Here is an 18,184-nt window from a genome sequence, read left to right on the forward strand (position 1 = left end):
GACAATTTGTGTGAACGAAGGAAAGATCGGCACTATTGATCTCAACTGACAGGTGGACCGTATCCTTCCTGTCGTTCAATCGGCGCAACAATCGTGAACGCAAGACGCAGAAGCGTACGAATACCTGGGCGATTCCCTCCGGAACCAAAATTGCCACTTCACTCACCACGCATCAAACTCAACGCTTTTTGCACATCTTCGCTGACATCGTGAAACCACAGCCAATCGAACCAAGCATTCTGCAGCTTGGAAAGAATTTTGTCCATGTCCGATCCTGCTTCTTCGTGTCGAAAGAATATCATGCGGCCAACTTCAGCAGCTTGCTCTAGCTGCCTCTGTGCTCGAGGACGCCTTACAGAATCGTACGCACTCAGCCCGGCACGAATCTGCGGCGTGTGGTCGCCACCATGCTCAGATGACTGAGCAAGCTCTGCAAGCACATTTGAAAGCACTAAAGCATCTTCCAAGCCTTGAGAAGCGCCTGCTGCCTGAAATGGAAGACTTGCGTGAGCGCTGTCGCCGATCAGAACAACTCGTTCGCGAAAATATGTTGAAGTCTGTTGATGATGGAAGAGGCCCCATTTGATCGGGCTAGCTTTGCTCAAGAGTTGACGGACACGTTCATCAATCTCTGCACCCTCGAAGTCTCTCATCATGTCTTCGTATGTAGTCTTCTCGGTAACGGCATCTCTCGACTTCCATGAGCTTTCAGAGTCAGCAACGCAATGGAGGAAATTGAACTCCTGTTGGTGTTCATCGTCAGAATGCTGTTCATATGCTTAGGAATAGGAGGCTACTTACCTCCCCGCCGCTGATTCGATATGTCACAACGCTGCGGTTGTGTCCGAAGTAGAATTTAGCCACATCTGTGAGATCACCAAGGATCTCACGGGCTTCCGAGATTGGGATCACGGCTCGATAGCAGTAAGAATCAGCGTACACCGGTGCTACTTCATCGGGATGTTGATCGTGTAGCACATGCTCTCTTAGTGCACTCTGAATGCCATCAGCAGCAGCAAGTATTGTGGCTACGGCGGAGGTTCCGTCTGCAAATGTCATTAATATACCGTCCGACTGCTCTTCGGCATTGACTAGACGCTTGTTGAATTGTACATTCTCGATCGGTATAAAGTTTGTCATCGTGTCCAGTAAAGTTTTGCGATGTGCCTGAACATATCAGCATGGCCGTCTCCTATGCAATGGAGTGATATACTGACAGACTTCCGAACATAATCGGGATGGCCCCAGCCCGATTTGCCAAACCACGGCTTGTTGCGACCTGACTGCTAAGTGAGCAACTTCACCTGAAGTTGTGTGAGGGACAATGGCGGCATACCGAGACCATTCTCGATGAGCATGCCTTCAAAGAAGATGTGCTGAGCATCCGCACCCTTGTTCCCCACACAGACTTTTTCGTAAAGTGGTCTGAAACCCGGCTCGATGAGGTCCATAGTGCGCATGCCATTGGGTCCGAATCCGATGCCCGCGCTTGAGTACCATCAGCAGGCAGTCTTGTGATAGCATTTACTTTCCCAAGCGTAGCCCAAGCCTACCCTACAACGGAGTACTCCTTTGCTTCTTCGTACAACGTGAAGGAAATGCCCTTCTTGTGCAGAGCCATCGCAAGTGCCAGGCCGGCAATTCCCGCACCTGAAGAGCGTATCAGTCTGATATCGAGTGATTCAGGAGTGAGTACACTTACCTACTATGGCAACATGGAATGTCTTGTCTCCATTACGGGACATGGCGAATCGGCAAGAGGTGTGACCTTAATGAGTGATGCGCAAGCAGTGGAATTGCGAAAGCAAGTGAACAGCGCTGCTTTTTGCGCTTTACTTCGTATAATCTCAGCAGAAAGTGGATTGTATCGTCTGATGCTGGAGTTGTCAAAGTGGTATGCCGTGAGGAAGGAAGTGTAGCTCCACCCGAATGTTGCCGAAATCGACAAGCTCTGAATCGACGTCACAGCACAACATTTGATTGTGGATTGTTGGATGCCAAACAAGATTGTAACCAACTTTGGTTGAGCTTTGATTTAGAGCTTCGAATGATTAGGCAAAAGCATCTGACGGCGATGACAATTCTCGGGATATGAGAAAAAACCACCGCAATCGACTCTTGGTATGTATTTATATAGATGCGACTCGTATCCGACATGCTGCTTAGCAAGTATATTCAAACTCGAACTTCATCGAAGGGACGCCCTCAAAGCCGTCTTTGACCAAATAGGAGATATTGTAAAATATGTTGCGCTCCAGAGTAGCTCCATAGATCACAGGCAATGGCTCCAACCCTGGTGCGACCACTGTCACATTCAGACACGGCAAATCTGCAAATCCGGTAATTGTCTTGCGTTTTGTAAGGGTCCAGCTTGGTGGCACCTGCGCCAGCGCGAAAGTGAAGATGTTGGTTCCTTCCTGAGTAGTATTTGGATACGAAATTTCCAAAGTGTTTGGCCCAGCGATCGCAGAGACAGTCGAAGCCGTGGGGTAGAGGGAGAAAAAAGTCATGTAAGGATGCGGAGTATGATCCTTGTCGCCGGCCCATTGAACAAGTGCAGGGACATACTGCTCACCGCGATTCACGGTCTCGTTGACGACTTGGCCTCCGATCATGAGAGGAGAGGAGATCCAAGATGTGGAAGTTCTGACCTCGTCGCTCGCAGTGGTATCTTCGTAAATCTGCTTGGTGATGAGGCGAGAGCCTTCCCAGGGACCGGTTGCGGTCAGCTTTGCGGATGTAGATGGGGAGATATGCTCTGCCGCAGTATCCATAATCAGGGCTAGCGCTGCACCTTGCGCCACATCGTAGAGCAGATCCGCTTCTTGCTTGTTTGACTGTGGTCCGACGCCGTAGCCATAGAGGCCCCACCAGAGGTAATTGATCACAGCGGAATTTGTTGTCAAGTCTCTGGAGTATGCTCGATCGTATGGTCCAATCATGTTCGTCAGATACGGATTGTAATGATCCGCAAGATCGTCGAAGAAATACTTCAGCATTGGTCTTGCTCTCCTAGTAAGGACCGCGTCCTTGGCTCCATACTTGATGCTCCCGGCCAGAGCCCATACGTCCATGCCGTAGTATGTCGGCGACAGGTATTCGGACACGACATTGCTCCCATTATAGAAGAACAGATCAGCTATCAACTTTCCCTGCTCGTTGGCGTAGTCGATGAACTTTTGATTGTTCCGTCGAGCCCCAATCCAGCCTACGTACCATGCTCGCATGACAGCAGGGTTGGTATACGCAGGGGTCAAGTTATCGCCTTCCGGGAAAGAGCCATTGCGGCGCATGGAGCCAACGGCGGCGATTTCCAGAGAGTCTTCGATCTTATTCACGAGATCGTCGCCAATGATTGAGGAGAATTCTTCGACGACTTGAACGAGTTGCGAGCCGATGAACTCCCGCCAGTTGGGGTCGTATGTACCCTGGTCATCAGAATGTCAGACTTGACATGGGTATGTGACCTCAGACAACGTACATAGATCTTGGGAGGATAGAGATCAGAGTCAGGTGTCGGGTCTGGCTGATCTGGCGACAGTTTGAATGTGCCGTACCATGTGGTATCGTAGTAAGTTGAGTCTGAGTATTGGCAGGAGATTCTGATGAGCTTCAGCGACAACCCCCTTTACGAATGCTTCTTTGCATTGCACAAACATGTTCTCAATCGCAGCCTTGGCATTTTCGCAGTCGCTGCCATTGTTGCGATACAGCAGACCGGCAACGTACCACGCAGTGAAGCGCGTACTCCAAGGACCCTTGTCTGGATTCCTGATATATTTGTATGACTGATCGAAGCGAAGGTCATTTACAGTCATGGACCAATCGAACAAGTCTTGTGCGGCTATATTCTTCGTCAGCCTTATCTCTCCATACCAACACCTATCGCGGCAACAGCTGTGGGACATGCGATATACCATTTGTCAGACTTGTCGTTTTCTGTGCGGCACCAGCTCCAAGCGTGTTGGCCAGAGCCACGACAGCTGCAGGCAGAGATGTTCGAAAGTGCCGCATTCTGCTCGACCAGGTCAAGTATAAAAGAGACTAAGCAGCCACCTGTCAAGTCAAAACCAACCGTCACGAAATTCCACAGCATAGCAACATGTTATATAGGTGCGGCTGTACCACAACGACTTGCATCTCATCTTGCTCCATTGAGATTCCCACTTCGGCTCCACTGCTGTCAGGCGAGAACATCTGGTTGACGATCCATCGGTCTTGTCTTTGCCGGAGCACGCATGCATGCTGCCGCTGTGCTGAAGAATAGCCGGCCGTGCGATCGAACATTCACAATGGCGGAGCTTGGTCCACTAAATGAGGAGCTTTCAACACCAGATTCGCCTAGATAGGTAAACCTGTAGGCTTGCCCCGCGAGTGCAATGTAGCCCCGAGAAATTTCGGCCCATCACTGGCCGAATGTCCATCTTTACTGCCTTGGCAACATTGAAAATCCGGGAGACAGGTCTTCACGATGTTCATATTGGATTTAGAACGTGTGTATGTCCATTTGGTCGCTGGATCAGCCAGCGATTGGCCGAGTGTCGATTTATCGCGGTCGAGACTCGCGTGCTTTACGATTTGTGATGCCGATGACTTGTTGTTGTCTGGTCCGGAGCGCGTTCGCACTGGCTGGAAGTCAAAGAGTCAATTGGGTTCTGTCTACTTCGTGGGCGTCAAGCGAAGTGGATCATGTTGGCATGCGGTGCAGTACAACAGAAATATAGGTCGTAAGAGAACAGTCTAGGTTAGTGCCATCAGAGCTAATCAAAGTGCTTGCGCGTCGAACATCACTCGCAGCTGCCGTTGCATTGCGCAGTCCCAAATGCTCGAGATGCCATTTGGTCTGACACTCAGCACGGCCGACAAAGCCAATTGCTGCTGGGCATACTTGAAAGTCCACATCCAGCGCTGGCTTCTCTGGACCCTTTCTCTGTCAGGAAGCAGAGCTTTTTCTTCGAACTTGTGGGCGTGAGAAGCTCAGTCCGACCAGAGAAGCATCTTCGTGCGAAGAGTATGCCACTTGATGCCAAGATGTCTGGAGCAGGGAGTGTATTCAAATCATCCACGAGGCTGCTGACATGGCCGCGATAAGCATCCAGTCACTGTGCTTGGCCTGGTAAGTTCATCGGCAACGACATGAACCATTGACGCCAAGATTCGTGATAGATTTCTTCCGTCCATTAAATCTTTGGATGGGCACGCAATCGTAGGTGTTGTTGATGTTGTTCTTTGTGCAGCCTACGGACTGCTCCTGCCATGGCGAATTTTGTCCCCCAATGCCAAGCATTTCTGAGCCTCGGCAAGCTTTTGCACAGCAATCCTTGGATACCTGTTCCAAGACCCTCAACAGTATCAACGTCTACTATCATCTCACAAATCTTGTCGAAGAAGAGGACATATGGAAAATCTTCACCAACATCAATAGCGGTGGCAACTCTTCGGCCCCAGCAAAAGGTTTGCAGAGATCTGCTCTTCACGCCGCAGAGGATGCGAGCACGCCATTCCCATAGACCGACTTTTATGTAACCCTTTGTGCTTCTGCTGCTACGTTGCCCATCCATGCAGTTTTTAGATTAACTCTCTTCTTCAGCTCTGTTCCAGACTTCACTCCACGCCGCCCCATTTCATACTTTTGCTCCACTTACCACAATTCTCCAGAAATATCAACATCGACACAAGCAACCTTCAGAACCATCACGCAGTACAGCAAGAGAGAGACCTCAACCCGGCTCTGGTGTGCTACATGCCACCAACCCAAGATACAACCCCAAAATGGCATCCTCAAGCTTAGAAAAGAACTTCGCATCCAACAACATCACCATCTCCGACGACGAACAACAACCCTCCACTTCAAAATCCCACAACACCTATTCCGCCCACCAAGATGACAGTACCCTTCCACCAACCTCCCCCCTCACCCCTCAACTCGCCCGCAAGCTCTCCGCCCGCCAAGTCCAAATGATCGCCATAGCAGGCACAATCGGCACAGGCCTCTTCCTGGGAACCGGCAACAGTCTCACGCGCGGCGGTCCGGGCAGCATGCTCATCTCCTACGCAATCGTAGGCTTCATCGTCTTCGTCACCATGCTTTCACTCGGCGAAATGGCAGCCTACACGCCCATCGCGGGGAGTTTTTGTACTTTTGCTGGAAGATATGTCGATGAGGCGTTTGGGTTTAGTTTGACGTGGAATTATTGGTTTAATGATGCGGTTTCGACGGCGTCGGATCTTGTGGCGCTGCAGTTGTTGTTGAAGTATTGGACGACGGAGATGCCGGGGTGGGCGTTGAGTTTGATTTTTTTGTTTGTGTTGATTGGGTTGAATATTGTGTCTGTGAGGGCTTATGGTGAGATGGAGTATTGGTTGAGTTTGTTGAAGGTGGCGACGATTGTGGTGTTCATTATTTTGGGCATTGCGGTGAATTGTGGGGCGAATACCGATCGGGAGTACATTGGTGGGAGGTATTTCTTGCAAGGAGATGCGCCGTTTGTGAATGGGATTGGAGGATTTGCTTCCGTTTTCGTGACGGCGGCTTTTGCGTATGGTGGCACGGAGAGTATTGCGATTACTGCTGGAGAGACGAAGAATCCCGCGAAGACGCTCCCGAGAGTTATTCGCAATGTCTTCTGGCGTGAGTATATCAGTTCAACAGATCAGCAAAGACGTGCTAACCATCAACAGGCATCCTCATCTTTTACATCCTGTCCGTCCTGATCATCGGCCTTAACGTCCCATACACATACCCAGACCTCGCTACAAGAGATGCTCACACCAGTCCTTTCACTGTCGTCTTCCAGATGGCCGGCAGCAAAGTCGCAGGTTCCTTCATCAACGCCGTTGTCATGACCTCTGTCATCTCAGCCGGAAACCACGCACTCTTCGCTGGCGCACGTCTCATGTACTCGCTCGCAGTCAACCGCCACGCACCTCAATTCATGGGCCATTTGAACAGACACCAGGTTCCCTGGGTTGCTGTCCTTCTGACCTCTGCCATCTCAGGTCTCTGCTTCGGAGCCTCGTACATTGGTGCCGGACAGCTCTGGACCTGGCTCCAAAACATCGTGGGAGTGAGCAACCAACTATCCTGGATCGCCATTGGATTCGCCTCTCTTCGCTTCCGAGCTGGACTGCGCAAGCAAGGACTAGAACATCTGCTCCCATTCAAGAACTGGACATATCCATACGGACCAATCTTGAGCGTCGTGCTAAACTCATTCTTGGTTCTGGTACAAGGCTGGACTTGCTTCTCGCCAAAATTCAAGCCCGTCGATTTCGTATCATTCTACATCCAACTGCCAATCCTGGCCGGAATGTTCGTGGTGTGGAAGTTAGTGAAGAGGACAAAGTGGGTGAAATTAGAAGAGATGGATCTCGTCTCAGATCGTTACGACACAGATCTCACACTGGAAGAGCGAGAGAAAGCGCTGAATGAGGCGAGCATGTCGAACTGGAAAGAGGCAAAAGGAGTGAAGGAAAAGTCGCTTGCAATAGGACAATGGCTGTTTCTGTGATGGCCGTTTCGTGTGCATAATATGGTATCTGCGTCAGTCTGGTTTCTGCATACCATCTTTGTGTTTCTTCCACTCCTAGTCTCCAGCTCTTTCAGCACACAGGACAGTTCCGTCAATGCACCAGGTGTCGGAAGAAGCTCCGCCACGATGGAGTGCGGCGTCTTTGGTCTACGGAGGCAGATGTGTGGAAGACTGACTTTTCCGGTCATTTGCACAAAACCACGTGTCAGCGGCGGTCGTGTACTGATGTACTGCGCCAACTTTGTTGATCGTGGTGCACCACCCACGCGTTCACCTTGGCGAACGCGATCGGCTTGGCGTGAAAGTACTTCGGAGCTCATGAAAGGTACGCTATGCAAGCTTATGTGAAGCGAGCTTCGCCTGCATGCAGCAGCGGCCTGCATCGCCTTTCGTGCATGAGCGCTGCGGCCGTAATGGTTGTATCCTTTGACAAGACGACACGGCTTTTCAACCAGGTCTTGTTCCAACCACTGGCAGTTTCATCTGAATCCATTCATAGATTGCCGTACGATCAACATATCTTCTTCCAGAAGGGCCTTGCCACTGCATCCAAGCTGGAACATTGCTGGCTGCATTCCAAGATTTACGGGAGCGATGTCGAGGCCGGTAATGCTTGAAGACGAATCGCGCGCCAATGAGAAGTCCAAGGGCAACAGACAGCTTGACGATAGTCATGAGATATGACGACTCTACTGTTGCTGCTCCGCCCTCGACAGGCTCCGAGTATCGTAACAGGTTGTGGTCCTTATCCAGCGCTGCCACTCGGAACCTGGCGAAAGCCTTCTCAGAAGGCAGTTGAGAAAGGTCGAACATGCCTTCGAAACCAACTTTGGGGATGACATCGAGAGCTGCGAATCCATCCTGCGAGTCGGCCGATTCTTCATTCCTGCTACGAAGGTCCTCCGAGGATGACGCACCGTCGTCATGGCTGCCCTCCAGCGACCAGTAGGCGACTTCGGTCGCTCCGTTCCAACTGACAGAGATAGTGTCGCCCTTGAGATCAACCTGTGGCGGCTCGTGAGGTATGCCGCGCCAATCGAAAGCTTTGGTAGTGCGATAGGACTTCATGCGCTCGAAGTAGTAGTACCAGGAAGCGCCAAGGTGCGTTTCACAAAGCAGTTCGCCGTCGTTCGAATACTCAGAATATGCCGCTGTTGAACCCCATCCCACGAGATAATTGCTCGTCTCCGGGAGAAGCTGCACCGAACCTTGGGACGATGCGAGAATACCCTGCGCCGACTTCATAGAATGCACCAGTTTTGCGGTCTTCTTTTCCAGATCTAGTTGTATGACGAGAGCTCGACTTTGAGAAGCATCACTGTGAAGAGGACCGGCTTTGCTGTTGTCGAACAATGTCATGATGCCCTCTTCCTCTGAAATCCATCGAGCATCATGCTGCCACTTGAAGTTCGTCGCTTGTCCACCTGAAAGGTCCTCGAATTGATTGTCGCGCCCACCAAGAATCCATAGGATTTCTCCAGCCGGATTGACACACAGGACATGGTGAAAGTGTCGCGAGGATATGATGTAGTTGCCTTTGGAATCCTTGTCGACGCTATTGAGATGGTAAAAGTCGAACGGAATACTTTCCCAGTACCCGCCAAATGGATTCGTCATATAGGTGTCGACTGGATCGAAGTGCTCGGCCGCACTCCACTGGAATAGGAGCTCGTTCGTCTCGATGTCGATTTCCTGAAATAAATTGTTCACGATCCAGCCATTAGCACCTCGCCACATACCCATTCCAGTAAGGTCCGCGTTGGTGGTGTTGTAGACTGTCACAAGCGCAGTGCCCGCGTCCGTGAGCTTGAACTCATGCAAGTCACCCCACAGCCCATCGCCAGCAGCCTCGACCATTTTCACGACCTTGTACGTTTCATCCAGCATGAAGTAGACGCCTTTGCCAGATGTTGCAGCCTTCTCGCCTGACCACAATGTCAAGTAGCCTTGATCTTTGTAGCGTTGAACTTTCAGGTTGGCGGCAGCTCCATAATCGTCAGATCTCCAGACCAACCCTCCTTGGGCGTCCAACATCATAGGTCCGGATTTGTCGACCGAGGGCCCATTTGGTGTAAGCAGGACCAGTCCTGCATCGCAACTGTCGTGCCATTGGATGTGTCTCGCCTGCGGTCCTCCCAGGTCGAAGGAAGCATATCGGTGCAGAGGAAAGGCCCCAAAGACACCGAGGTCGAAAAAGAACGGGTCCAGGCTCGGGATCAGAAATGCGATGATGGGGAAGACATATTGATGTAAGAGGTAGAATCCCAGTAGCACCAACAGTGCAACGAGAGTCCACTTCACGGCATTCCGAACAAAGTTCGACCGGCGGGCCGACACCATGCTATTGTTAGAGAAGAATGTAGAGGATCTTGCGGCTCCTCATAACAGAAGAGAGGAAGCAGAAAAGGAAATGGTAAAGGATAGATGACGAGAGTAGATGGAGACACAAAAGCAACATACAAACCGCAAGCGGAGAGACGTCCTGTCCAGAGCTCTCTGCCGTGGCCACGCGCACATGGGCACCTACCTTGGCTAGTGGGAGAGAGTCTTGTCCACTCTGCCAAGGCGGTGGCTCCGCTGGGCGAAGACATGCCGCCTCTCAGCGCTCTTGCTGTGGTGGGGATTCCTTGCGACTACCGACGTGAGGGACGTCGACCACCCACGGTCATTACGCAGGGAGGCGCAGTGCGGTTTGTTCGCAGGCCTGTCGCCGGCTTGTCGCAAGAGAAATCCACTTTCCAGGAGAGCAAAAAACCGGACCCGCAGGCAGGGCGCCCAGATATTGAAGGCGAAGTTGGCTGTTTGACTAGTTCCGCGCGGTGATGCGATGCAAGTGGCGCTGGATGCAGGGCGCGGCAAGCATGCGAGATTCAGCACCCGCTCCACTCCACTCTCCACGCCCAGCCAGCAGCAGAGATAAGGCAGAGGCGCGGCCGGATGTGGGCCACGTCTTTCCTTCAATATTCAGCCAGAATCCCGATCCAAACTTGCTGCTGCCGTCGGAGATGTCGTTCCCGTCGCGTTCCTTCGTTTTCGAATATCCGCGTTTACGCGGAGCCCATGCCGAAGCGAAAACTCGGCACCGCGCGCGAGTGGCCGAGCAGGCAGTTTCACCTTCTTGTTTGAGCTTCTCCGTGTCTCCATCTTCAGCACGCGTTGTCGCGTACCTCGCGCCTGCTGCCCGCGAGATTTGTTGCTGTTTGGTGAGAAGAGATGGGTGGGTGCTGCCAACTGCCAAGGCACTCTCCCCAGCAGTCGTCGCAAGCCGGCGCACCTCCGAGCCAACGACGAGTGCCGATTCTTCCATGTGGTCGAGGAGGTGCCAACGCGGTCTGATCGCTACATCGTGGGGGCTGCTCTATGCCTTTGCATGCGAGTGGATGGATAGACGCTTGCGTATGGCGTATTGAGCAGTCGCATGCCTGCGCAGCTGCGTATGTCTGGACCATTGCGTATTCATCACATCTGGCCGCACTTTTTCCGAAGGCCTGTTTGTCACCGTGAACACAACACGACGTGCTCGGAAAGTCACCAGCAGCGGAGAGAGAGGCGCGTCGTTCTCATGTGTATCGGCCAGAGGTTGTCGCAGAACTGGGTGAGCTGAGATCCTCCTTCCCGTGCGTGGCGGACTTCAGCTTTCTGCTGCGTGTCTGCAGCTTGCAGTCTCCAGTTCCGTGCTGTTCTCGAACATGTTCTCGGACATGTATTGAGTAAGGTGAGTGTGGAGGAATGCAAGCAGTACGTGCAGATTTGACAGTGGAAAAAAAGAGCACGAGGCTGTGAGTAATCAGGCTGCATCTCGCAATATTGTCCGCGCAACGCGTGCTAGTTGGCTGCGCGGGCCATTGGCTGCCTGCACGCGGCTTGCGAGCACCGGTGTAAGTGGCATACGAGAAGCTGACTTCGCCTGACTGCAGCTGAACAGACATACACGCAGGCACTACTGCGATCATGCTCATTCTCTGCAACAATTTGCTAAGCTACGCCATTCGCAGTCAAGAAGTCGAGATCGGCTCCCTCTTCAGCCTGCTTTATACACGCCTAAGAACTCAAACTAAATCTCACTAGATCTCTACCTTGGTAGTAAACAAAATAGGATTATCTTGGACGACTCCAACCTTATACTTCCGATCCGCCTCTTGATATCCTTCATCATCCAACATTTTTCCAAAATGCCAAATACTCGGATACCCCACAAGCAACACATCTCGCCAGGACCCCACTGCTTCATCTTCCTGTCGAGTGCTCCAATCGGTTCCTCCTGCTCCTGTGAGCGATTGCAGCAATGGCTGACCTCCACGTTTCGACCCTGTTGACTTCTGGAAGGTCTCGGCATAAGGGAGATACTTCTCACGTTGTCCAGGAAGATAGGCAAGAAGATTCAGCATCGCGACAGGTTCATCAGGGTGAGCCTTGCCGAAGTCACGGATGAAGTCTTTCAGTATCACGGCTTGTGTGGTATTTGTGTTACTCCCGAGCGTGTACGCCTCGAGCGAGAGGGAGAGTTCGAGATCTTTTGGTCCGATCGCTGCGTCGAGACCTGAATGATCGGAAGAGCTCCAGCCTGCGGGAAGTGGAGGACTCACTTTGTCGGCATTGTCAGCTTTCGCTGTTGCGAGCGCTGAGATTTGATCGTCCGTGACATCGGTGGTGATCGACCATACCCTATCCGTGGCATTCTCTACACTGGTGGGGAGTGGGCTCTCCGATACGACGAGGTAATCCCATTGCACGATGTCTGTCCCGTCCTGATACAGAGCCTTACACGATAGCTCAGGAGGATCCATCCAGTGCTGAGTCTTGCCTACCCAGAATGGTCGCTGGTCGGTAGGAAGCTCAGAAAGTGAAGACAGGAAGCTTCCGCCGATATGAGAGTCGCTCAAAGAGGCGAGCGTAAAAGTTGTAGGCGCCATCGCAGAATGTAGAATCGTGAAGTTTCAGTATTTCTTACTTGATGCAGTATTGCAAATTTGGCACTGGGCCTATGTCCTATATAGCAGAATAGCAAACACATCAGACGGGCTGGTTAGCCGGAGACGGATGATGTGGCAAGTCCTACGGACGTACTGATCACTAAGCTATTTTGCCTTGGCACGGTCTCGAATGCATTGGGAATTTGACTTCACTCGATACAGTGGTGAACGAGACGCGATATGTAATCAGGTACTGTCGATCAGTATCATTTTTGATAAACTATTACGCCACACCATTCGCAGTCAAGAAGTCAAAATCAGCTCCCTCTTCAGCCTGATTTACACACTTCTCATACAGACCTCTATACCCTCTCTGCCTCTTCACTATTCTTTTTCCCTTACCCTCTGGTCCGCTCTCCACGCTCGCAGCGGCCTTTCTCTCTTCGATTCTCTTCTGCATCTCCTCTTCGCTGATCTCGACTTGCAATAGCCTCTTCTCCAAACTCACCCGAATCACATCCCCATCTTTCACAACCCCAAATGGCGAATCGACAATCGCTGACTCCGGTGAGATATGCAAGATGATAGTTCCACCAGCTGTGCCAGACATCCTGCCATCAGATAATCGAAGCATGTCAGTGACGCCTTTGAGCTTGCGCGGAATAGGAATGACGCCGGCTTCTGGCATTCCGGGATTACCAATTGGTCCAATGCCTTTGAGCACGAGTACAGAGTCTTCGGTGACTTGCAGATCTTCGCTGTCAATCCGGCGAGATAGGTCAGCTGTATTCTCGAAAACGACTGCTGGACCAGAGCTCTCGAGGAGCGTGCGGACTTTTGAGGCAGAGGCCTTGAGAACTGCGCCGTTAGGTGCGAGGTTACCGTAGAGGACTGCAAGCGCGGAGCTAGGGTAAAGAGGGTTTGGGAGCGGTCGTATCAGCTCTGTGGAGTATGGGAAGGGCTTGAAAGGAGTCGCGTCTAGGATCTCTCCGAGAGTCTTGCCTGTGATTGTTTTCGCCTCGAGGCGCAATAACGGTCGCAGGGTATGTAACAGTGCAAGCATCCCACCGGCATTGTGGAAGTCGTTCATATAGTTGTCTCCGCTTGGCTTGAGATCCACCAACAGTGGAGTTTTGCGTCCAATGTCGTCGAAAGTCTTCAAGGTGATTTGTCCAGCAATGTCCGGGTGTCGGTTTATGATTGCCATTAGGTGGACTACCGCATTGGTGGAGCCTCCGATGGCTTGCAGTACGGTGATCGCGTTGAGAAACGATTCCTTTGACAGCACTGTTTGCGGTCTTCGCGTGTCGAGATTTGCCGCCACGGATACGGCAATTGCCCCTGTCTCCTCTGCTACACGCATTCGAGCTGCAGAGATAGCTGGCGCAGTCGCTCCAGCTAACGGCATGAGACCGAGAGCCGCTGTCACGCAAGCTATCGTGCTGCTCCACGTCAGTATGCCCTCAAGCAGTTTCAACGAGAAGCACTAACCTAGCAGTGCCCATCACGCCGCATGTACCGACCTATGCCGGGGTCAGTCGAAGTCTGCTTGGGGTCCGGATTCAGCTCACAGTGGGCGCCAGCTCGTCATTGATTGCACTGATATCCTCAATATCCATATCTCCGCGCCTGTACGCGGCCCAAGAAGATCGGCAGTCAGTACATGCACCTACTCTCTGCCCTCGAAACGATCCCGGCATCATAGGTCCAGTAGCCAAAGATATGACAGGTTTGTTGGCAGAAATGCTTCCCATCAACTGTGCAGGTATCGTCTTGTCACAACCACCGATCATGACGCCTAACAGTACGTTAGCTATAACGAGATCCACAAATCATTCATTCAGACATACAAGCATCCAGTGGCTGAGCTTTGATCATCTCCTCCGTATCCATAGACATCAAATTCCGCAGGAACATAGAAGTGGGCGCAGCGAAAGACTCATGAAGCGAGATAGTCGGGAAGTCAATAGCAAGACCTCCATGAAGCTGGATACCTCTCTTCACAGCCTCTATAAGCTGAGGCACATTTGCATGACATGGATTGAAGCCAGACCCGGTGTTGATGATACCGATGATGGGTCTTGAAAGTGCATCTTCGCCATAGCCAGCTGCTTTGATAAAAACTTTGCGGAGGAAGAGCGAAAAATGAGTGTCGCCATAGCTGATCGTATGAAGCAAGTTGTAAGTCAGTGGAATAGTTGAGTTTGTGAGGCTGTGAATTGTACCTGGTCAAGCCACTTCGGAGACCGCTGCTGGTGTTAATGGGTGTGTTCAGGTCGAAGTCTTTCAGCTCGTCTGTGACGCCGTCCATCGCGGCAATTTTGTTGCAATATGTTGTCAAATGCTGTGACCTGTGCTGCTACGCGCACATTGCACCATTCAGAGCTCAGGCATTAGTACAAGCCTGCGGTGGCATCCCGTCGGATATCGTGGCAGTGTGTACCGAGAAGTGGAGCTTTTCCAAGAGCTTGCATGAGATGAGCATCCATTGCTTTATCTGCATGAAGAGAGAAGACACCGTTCGTTTAGCATAGTCGCTCGTAGTTACTAATTGGCTCCTTTTAACACTGCACCTGCTAAGGCACCGTTTGAGTGGAAGGTGGCATGGTGGAGGGTGGTCGCGCCGCACTAAAGATGATCCGCTTCCGAGCTTAACATTTACCTCTCAATTGGTCTCAGCGCACAAATCACCTCGCTTACCGGCCCAATGAGGTGGCAAGCACTGAATGAGGAATGGCGCGCCCGCGAGGGTCTGTGCGCCTGAGACTGCCTCTCAATTCAATCACCTCTCAATGCAAGCGCCCGCGGCCAAGCTTGTTCAATATGCCGTCAGGGAGTGGCACGAGGTACCGCAACCTGATCTCAAAGGCGCGAAGCTCATGGTTATGCGAGGAACTGCGCGCCATTCTGAGCTTGGCGGCAGACGCTTGCATTGAGAGGTGATTGAATCGAGAGGTACCCACGGTTATGTGTCGTCGTGCATAGTGATCTCGGCTTACAGAGTACGCAGTGACAAGAAGAGCGCAGGCTCCAAAGGCTTTCTCTGTGCGATTTGCCCGGGCTGGATCAACGCCTCCAGCAGTGCGATCGCAAACTCACAGCTCTCGAGCGCCTCCTTTCACGCTGTCTGCCAGCACGGCACAACATTTGGGTGCAAGGTTTGAACTTTGCGGTGCACCTGTCAGCTGAGTGCCATATTTGTCAACGAATAGGCATGCGCCAGGTATCCATCATCTACCTGGGCAGTGAAGCTATCCCCCATGGACCATAGCGAAGACGTCGTGTAGACGGGATTTATGTGCCGTGCAGGAAATTGAGGCAGTCACAATCCCCTCAGTTGACAGTCGATCGTGCCGCGTGGTAGAAGCATGCTATAATGGTGGCCTGAGTGCCGTCGGAGTGGTCCGTTGGCAACGGCCAGATTCATGAGTTGCTCCTTATTGCGATCAATCAGCAGTCTGCAGCACTGTTCATTTTTCGGTGCACGGCATGACGCCTTTGGAGTTGTTGTTTGTTGAGGGGAACGTCCCGAGAGTATTCAATACAGGGCGGCGCCATTGCATCCTTCCTTCTGCATTGGAGCAGGTGGTCTGATGCGGTTGATCCCCTCCTAATAGAGGGCAGTCGGGCGAGAAGAGGAGGATGAGCTAGTCCGAGCAGAGAGCTTTCGTTCTCGATCGACCTGTCCAAGATCGCCTAGCCCCGTTTTAACAGCAGCAAGCTTTGCGCTATAGTGACACTTGCACAGGAGTCAACGCTAAAGAAGCACTTGAGCAATGTGATAGTGAAGTCAGACTGGTGGCTTGCGACTTCTGAGCTGAGCCTGCTTCGGCGACTCAGATGGACGCCATGATGATGGGGAGTGGTACCTTCATCTCGATGGCATATATATGTGCACCTTCAGTGACTAGGTGCAAACACACGAACCAAACACAGAATTGCCACGATGCACTCTCACCATATCCTGGCCTGTTTGCTGGCACTGTTAACTGCCTTCTGCGCTGCCACGGGAAAGAAGAACTGCGCAACGTATTACGGTAGCAAGACCGTCCGTCGTGTGCCTACTACTACCAAGACCATCACTAGGACTGTCACGCCAATCGTAAAAGTGACCAAGACACCGAAAACGACCATAACTCCTGCACCTATCACGTCCACTACTACTTCGACATCGACATCTACCGTTACCAGCACCACTCAAACCACGGACACCGACACAACGACTATTACAATCTCTGAGACTTCTACAGTCACGGACCCTACCACTACCATCACAGAAACGTCGACTTCTAGCACTAGCACATCGACAACATCGACCAGTTTTACCACTGTAGCGGCCACCGCCGGGTTCACTCCAATTCAGTCATCAGTGCCGGGTTCAAGCTACTCTGGCAACTTCGGTGGGCCGGCGCCACCTGCGGCCAAGCGTAATGCTCAGTCAGAGCGACGGTCTTCGGCTCGAAAGCCCTTCGCGTTGAGCAAGAACAATGAATGCCGCAAATTCCCACAGCGAGTCGCTTGTACAGTCACCAAGACCGTCACGGCTTACCCGAGGACTGTCACCAAAACAGCCCCTGTCAAGACCAAGACTGCTACAGCCAGCACTACCGTCGTTACTTCGACCGCGACTACTTTCACCACAACCACATCTGCCCTTGAACCGGCGGACACTACCGTTACAGAGAGCACGACTACCACAAGCATTACGACTACTACTCCGTCAACTACTACCACCGAGACAACCACGACCACGACCACGACCACCATCGCTGCGACCGCAACTACCTATGCACAGTGTCTGAATGCTAACAATTATGCTGACACTCTTGATGGCAACTATGGCGTACAAATCAACGACGTTACCCCAAACAATAATTTCATGACCGTCTCCGGCCCCGCAAACGCGCTCGATTGCTGCAATATCTGCGCCGGCAACGCTGATTGTGGTGTGAGTGCCTGGTCTCAACAGACTGGCAACGAGTGCTACATCTCCTTAGGATGCAACATTCAATGGCAAATGTTCAATGACGACACCAATTTTATCTTCAACAACGGTTGTAATGAGGTCACTCGACGATGAGATCTCACATCAAATCGTTGTAGTGGAACGTGGAAGAAGGCTAGCAGCTCCATTGATTTAGGTTGCGTGTTGCGATATTCTCGAAAAAGGGACAGAATCACAGTGGGCAATGTTTCAGGGGATCTTTTGCGCGTTCTGTATATGATTCTGCGTTATTTCTTCTCTAGTATGATCAACGGTCTCCTCTGGGGCGCCGCCATTTGACGAGCACTACTCGATTGCAATCAGTTCGCTATATGGCTACGATAAAAGTTTCCGACCATGTTTTACCACGAGCTCGCTCGCGGGTCTTCTCACAGCAACGTAGTGGAGGGTCCTGCTTATAAGACTACAGTGACTTGGCTCTCTGAGTGGTGCTATCGTCTCGTTGCTACACACTGCTATCTTATAATAGCAAATCCTACATTCATTCCGTACTTATCGGCCTAGCTGATCGCTAACATATCTTACCATTAGAGAACATTTCACGCCTTCTCCAATGCGTACGTACGAACGACGCAAGTCGTCAAGCCAAGCCTGATGCAAGTCGTCAAGCCTGAGGCCACAAGACGGGAGCTGCCGTCGTTGATGGCTTGGCATCTCTGTGTGAGCTTCTCTCCCTCCACTCCATTCTTCCAACAACCTGCAACAAATCAGGAACGTCATCGTGTCGGCACAGA

At 51.8% G+C, this 18,184-nt stretch overlaps 7 protein-coding genes across 7 annotated transcripts; 2 read left to right on the forward strand and 5 right to left on the reverse strand.

The window, feature by feature from the left end:
• Window positions 1–158: 158 nt before the first annotated feature.
• Window positions 159–1,745, reverse strand: CKM354_000098800 (uncharacterized protein; the record flags this gene model as incomplete). The annotated part of the gene is made up of 6 exons (XM_044796096.1): window positions 159–743; window positions 802–1,167; window positions 1,218–1,279; window positions 1,337–1,488; window positions 1,554–1,650; window positions 1,703–1,745. The coding sequence occupies 6 exons, from the start codon at window positions 1,743–1,745 to the stop codon at window positions 159–161; spliced, it is 1,305 nt and encodes a 434-aa protein (XP_044652031.1).
• Window positions 1,746–2,162: 417 nt separating this feature from the next.
• On the reverse strand, window positions 2,163–4,014 carry CKM354_000098900 (uncharacterized protein; the record flags this gene model as incomplete). The annotated part of the gene is made up of 4 exons (XM_044796097.1): window positions 2,163–3,428; window positions 3,482–3,602; window positions 3,658–3,844; window positions 3,918–4,014. The coding sequence occupies 4 exons, from the start codon at window positions 4,012–4,014 to the stop codon at window positions 2,163–2,165; spliced, it is 1,671 nt and encodes a 556-aa protein (XP_044652032.1).
• Window positions 4,015–5,772: 1,758 nt separating this feature from the next.
• Window positions 5,773–7,511, forward strand: CKM354_000099000 (uncharacterized protein; the record flags this gene model as incomplete). The annotated part of the gene is made up of 2 exons (XM_044796098.1): window positions 5,773–6,631; window positions 6,682–7,511. 2 exons carry the CDS (start codon window positions 5,773–5,775, stop codon window positions 7,509–7,511), a joined length of 1,689 nt encoding a protein of 562 aa, XP_044652033.1.
• A 468-nt stretch (window positions 7,512–7,979) lies between these two features.
• Window positions 7,980–9,872, reverse strand: CKM354_000099100 (uncharacterized protein; the record flags this gene model as incomplete). Its single annotated transcript, XM_044796099.1, has 1 exon — window positions 7,980–9,872. The coding sequence occupies one exon, from the start codon at window positions 9,870–9,872 to the stop codon at window positions 7,980–7,982; it is 1,893 nt and encodes a 630-aa protein (XP_044652034.1).
• A 1,724-nt stretch (window positions 9,873–11,596) lies between these two features.
• CKM354_000099200 (uncharacterized protein) lies at window positions 11,597–12,445 on the reverse strand (the record flags this gene model as incomplete). Its single annotated transcript, XM_044796100.1, has 1 exon — window positions 11,597–12,445. One exon carries the CDS (start codon window positions 12,443–12,445, stop codon window positions 11,597–11,599), a length of 849 nt encoding a protein of 282 aa, XP_044652035.1.
• A 283-nt stretch (window positions 12,446–12,728) lies between these two features.
• CKM354_000099300 (uncharacterized protein) lies at window positions 12,729–14,756 on the reverse strand (the record flags this gene model as incomplete). Its single annotated transcript, XM_044796101.1, has 5 exons — window positions 12,729–13,887; window positions 13,937–13,968; window positions 14,017–14,243; window positions 14,296–14,606; window positions 14,671–14,756. 5 exons carry the CDS (start codon window positions 14,754–14,756, stop codon window positions 12,729–12,731), a joined length of 1,815 nt encoding a protein of 604 aa, XP_044652036.1.
• A 1,635-nt stretch (window positions 14,757–16,391) lies between these two features.
• On the forward strand, window positions 16,392–17,525 carry CKM354_000099400 (uncharacterized protein; the record flags this gene model as incomplete). Its single annotated transcript, XM_044796102.1, has 1 exon — window positions 16,392–17,525. One exon carries the CDS (start codon window positions 16,392–16,394, stop codon window positions 17,523–17,525), a length of 1,134 nt encoding a protein of 377 aa, XP_044652037.1.
• Window positions 17,526–18,184: the final 659 nt, after the last annotated feature.

Source organism: Cercospora kikuchii (assembly GCF_019650295.1).
Source record: "Cercospora kikuchii DNA, contig_00001, whole genome shotgun sequence".
Lineage (NCBI taxonomy): Eukaryota > Fungi > Ascomycota > Dothideomycetes > Mycosphaerellales > Mycosphaerellaceae > Cercospora > Cercospora kikuchii.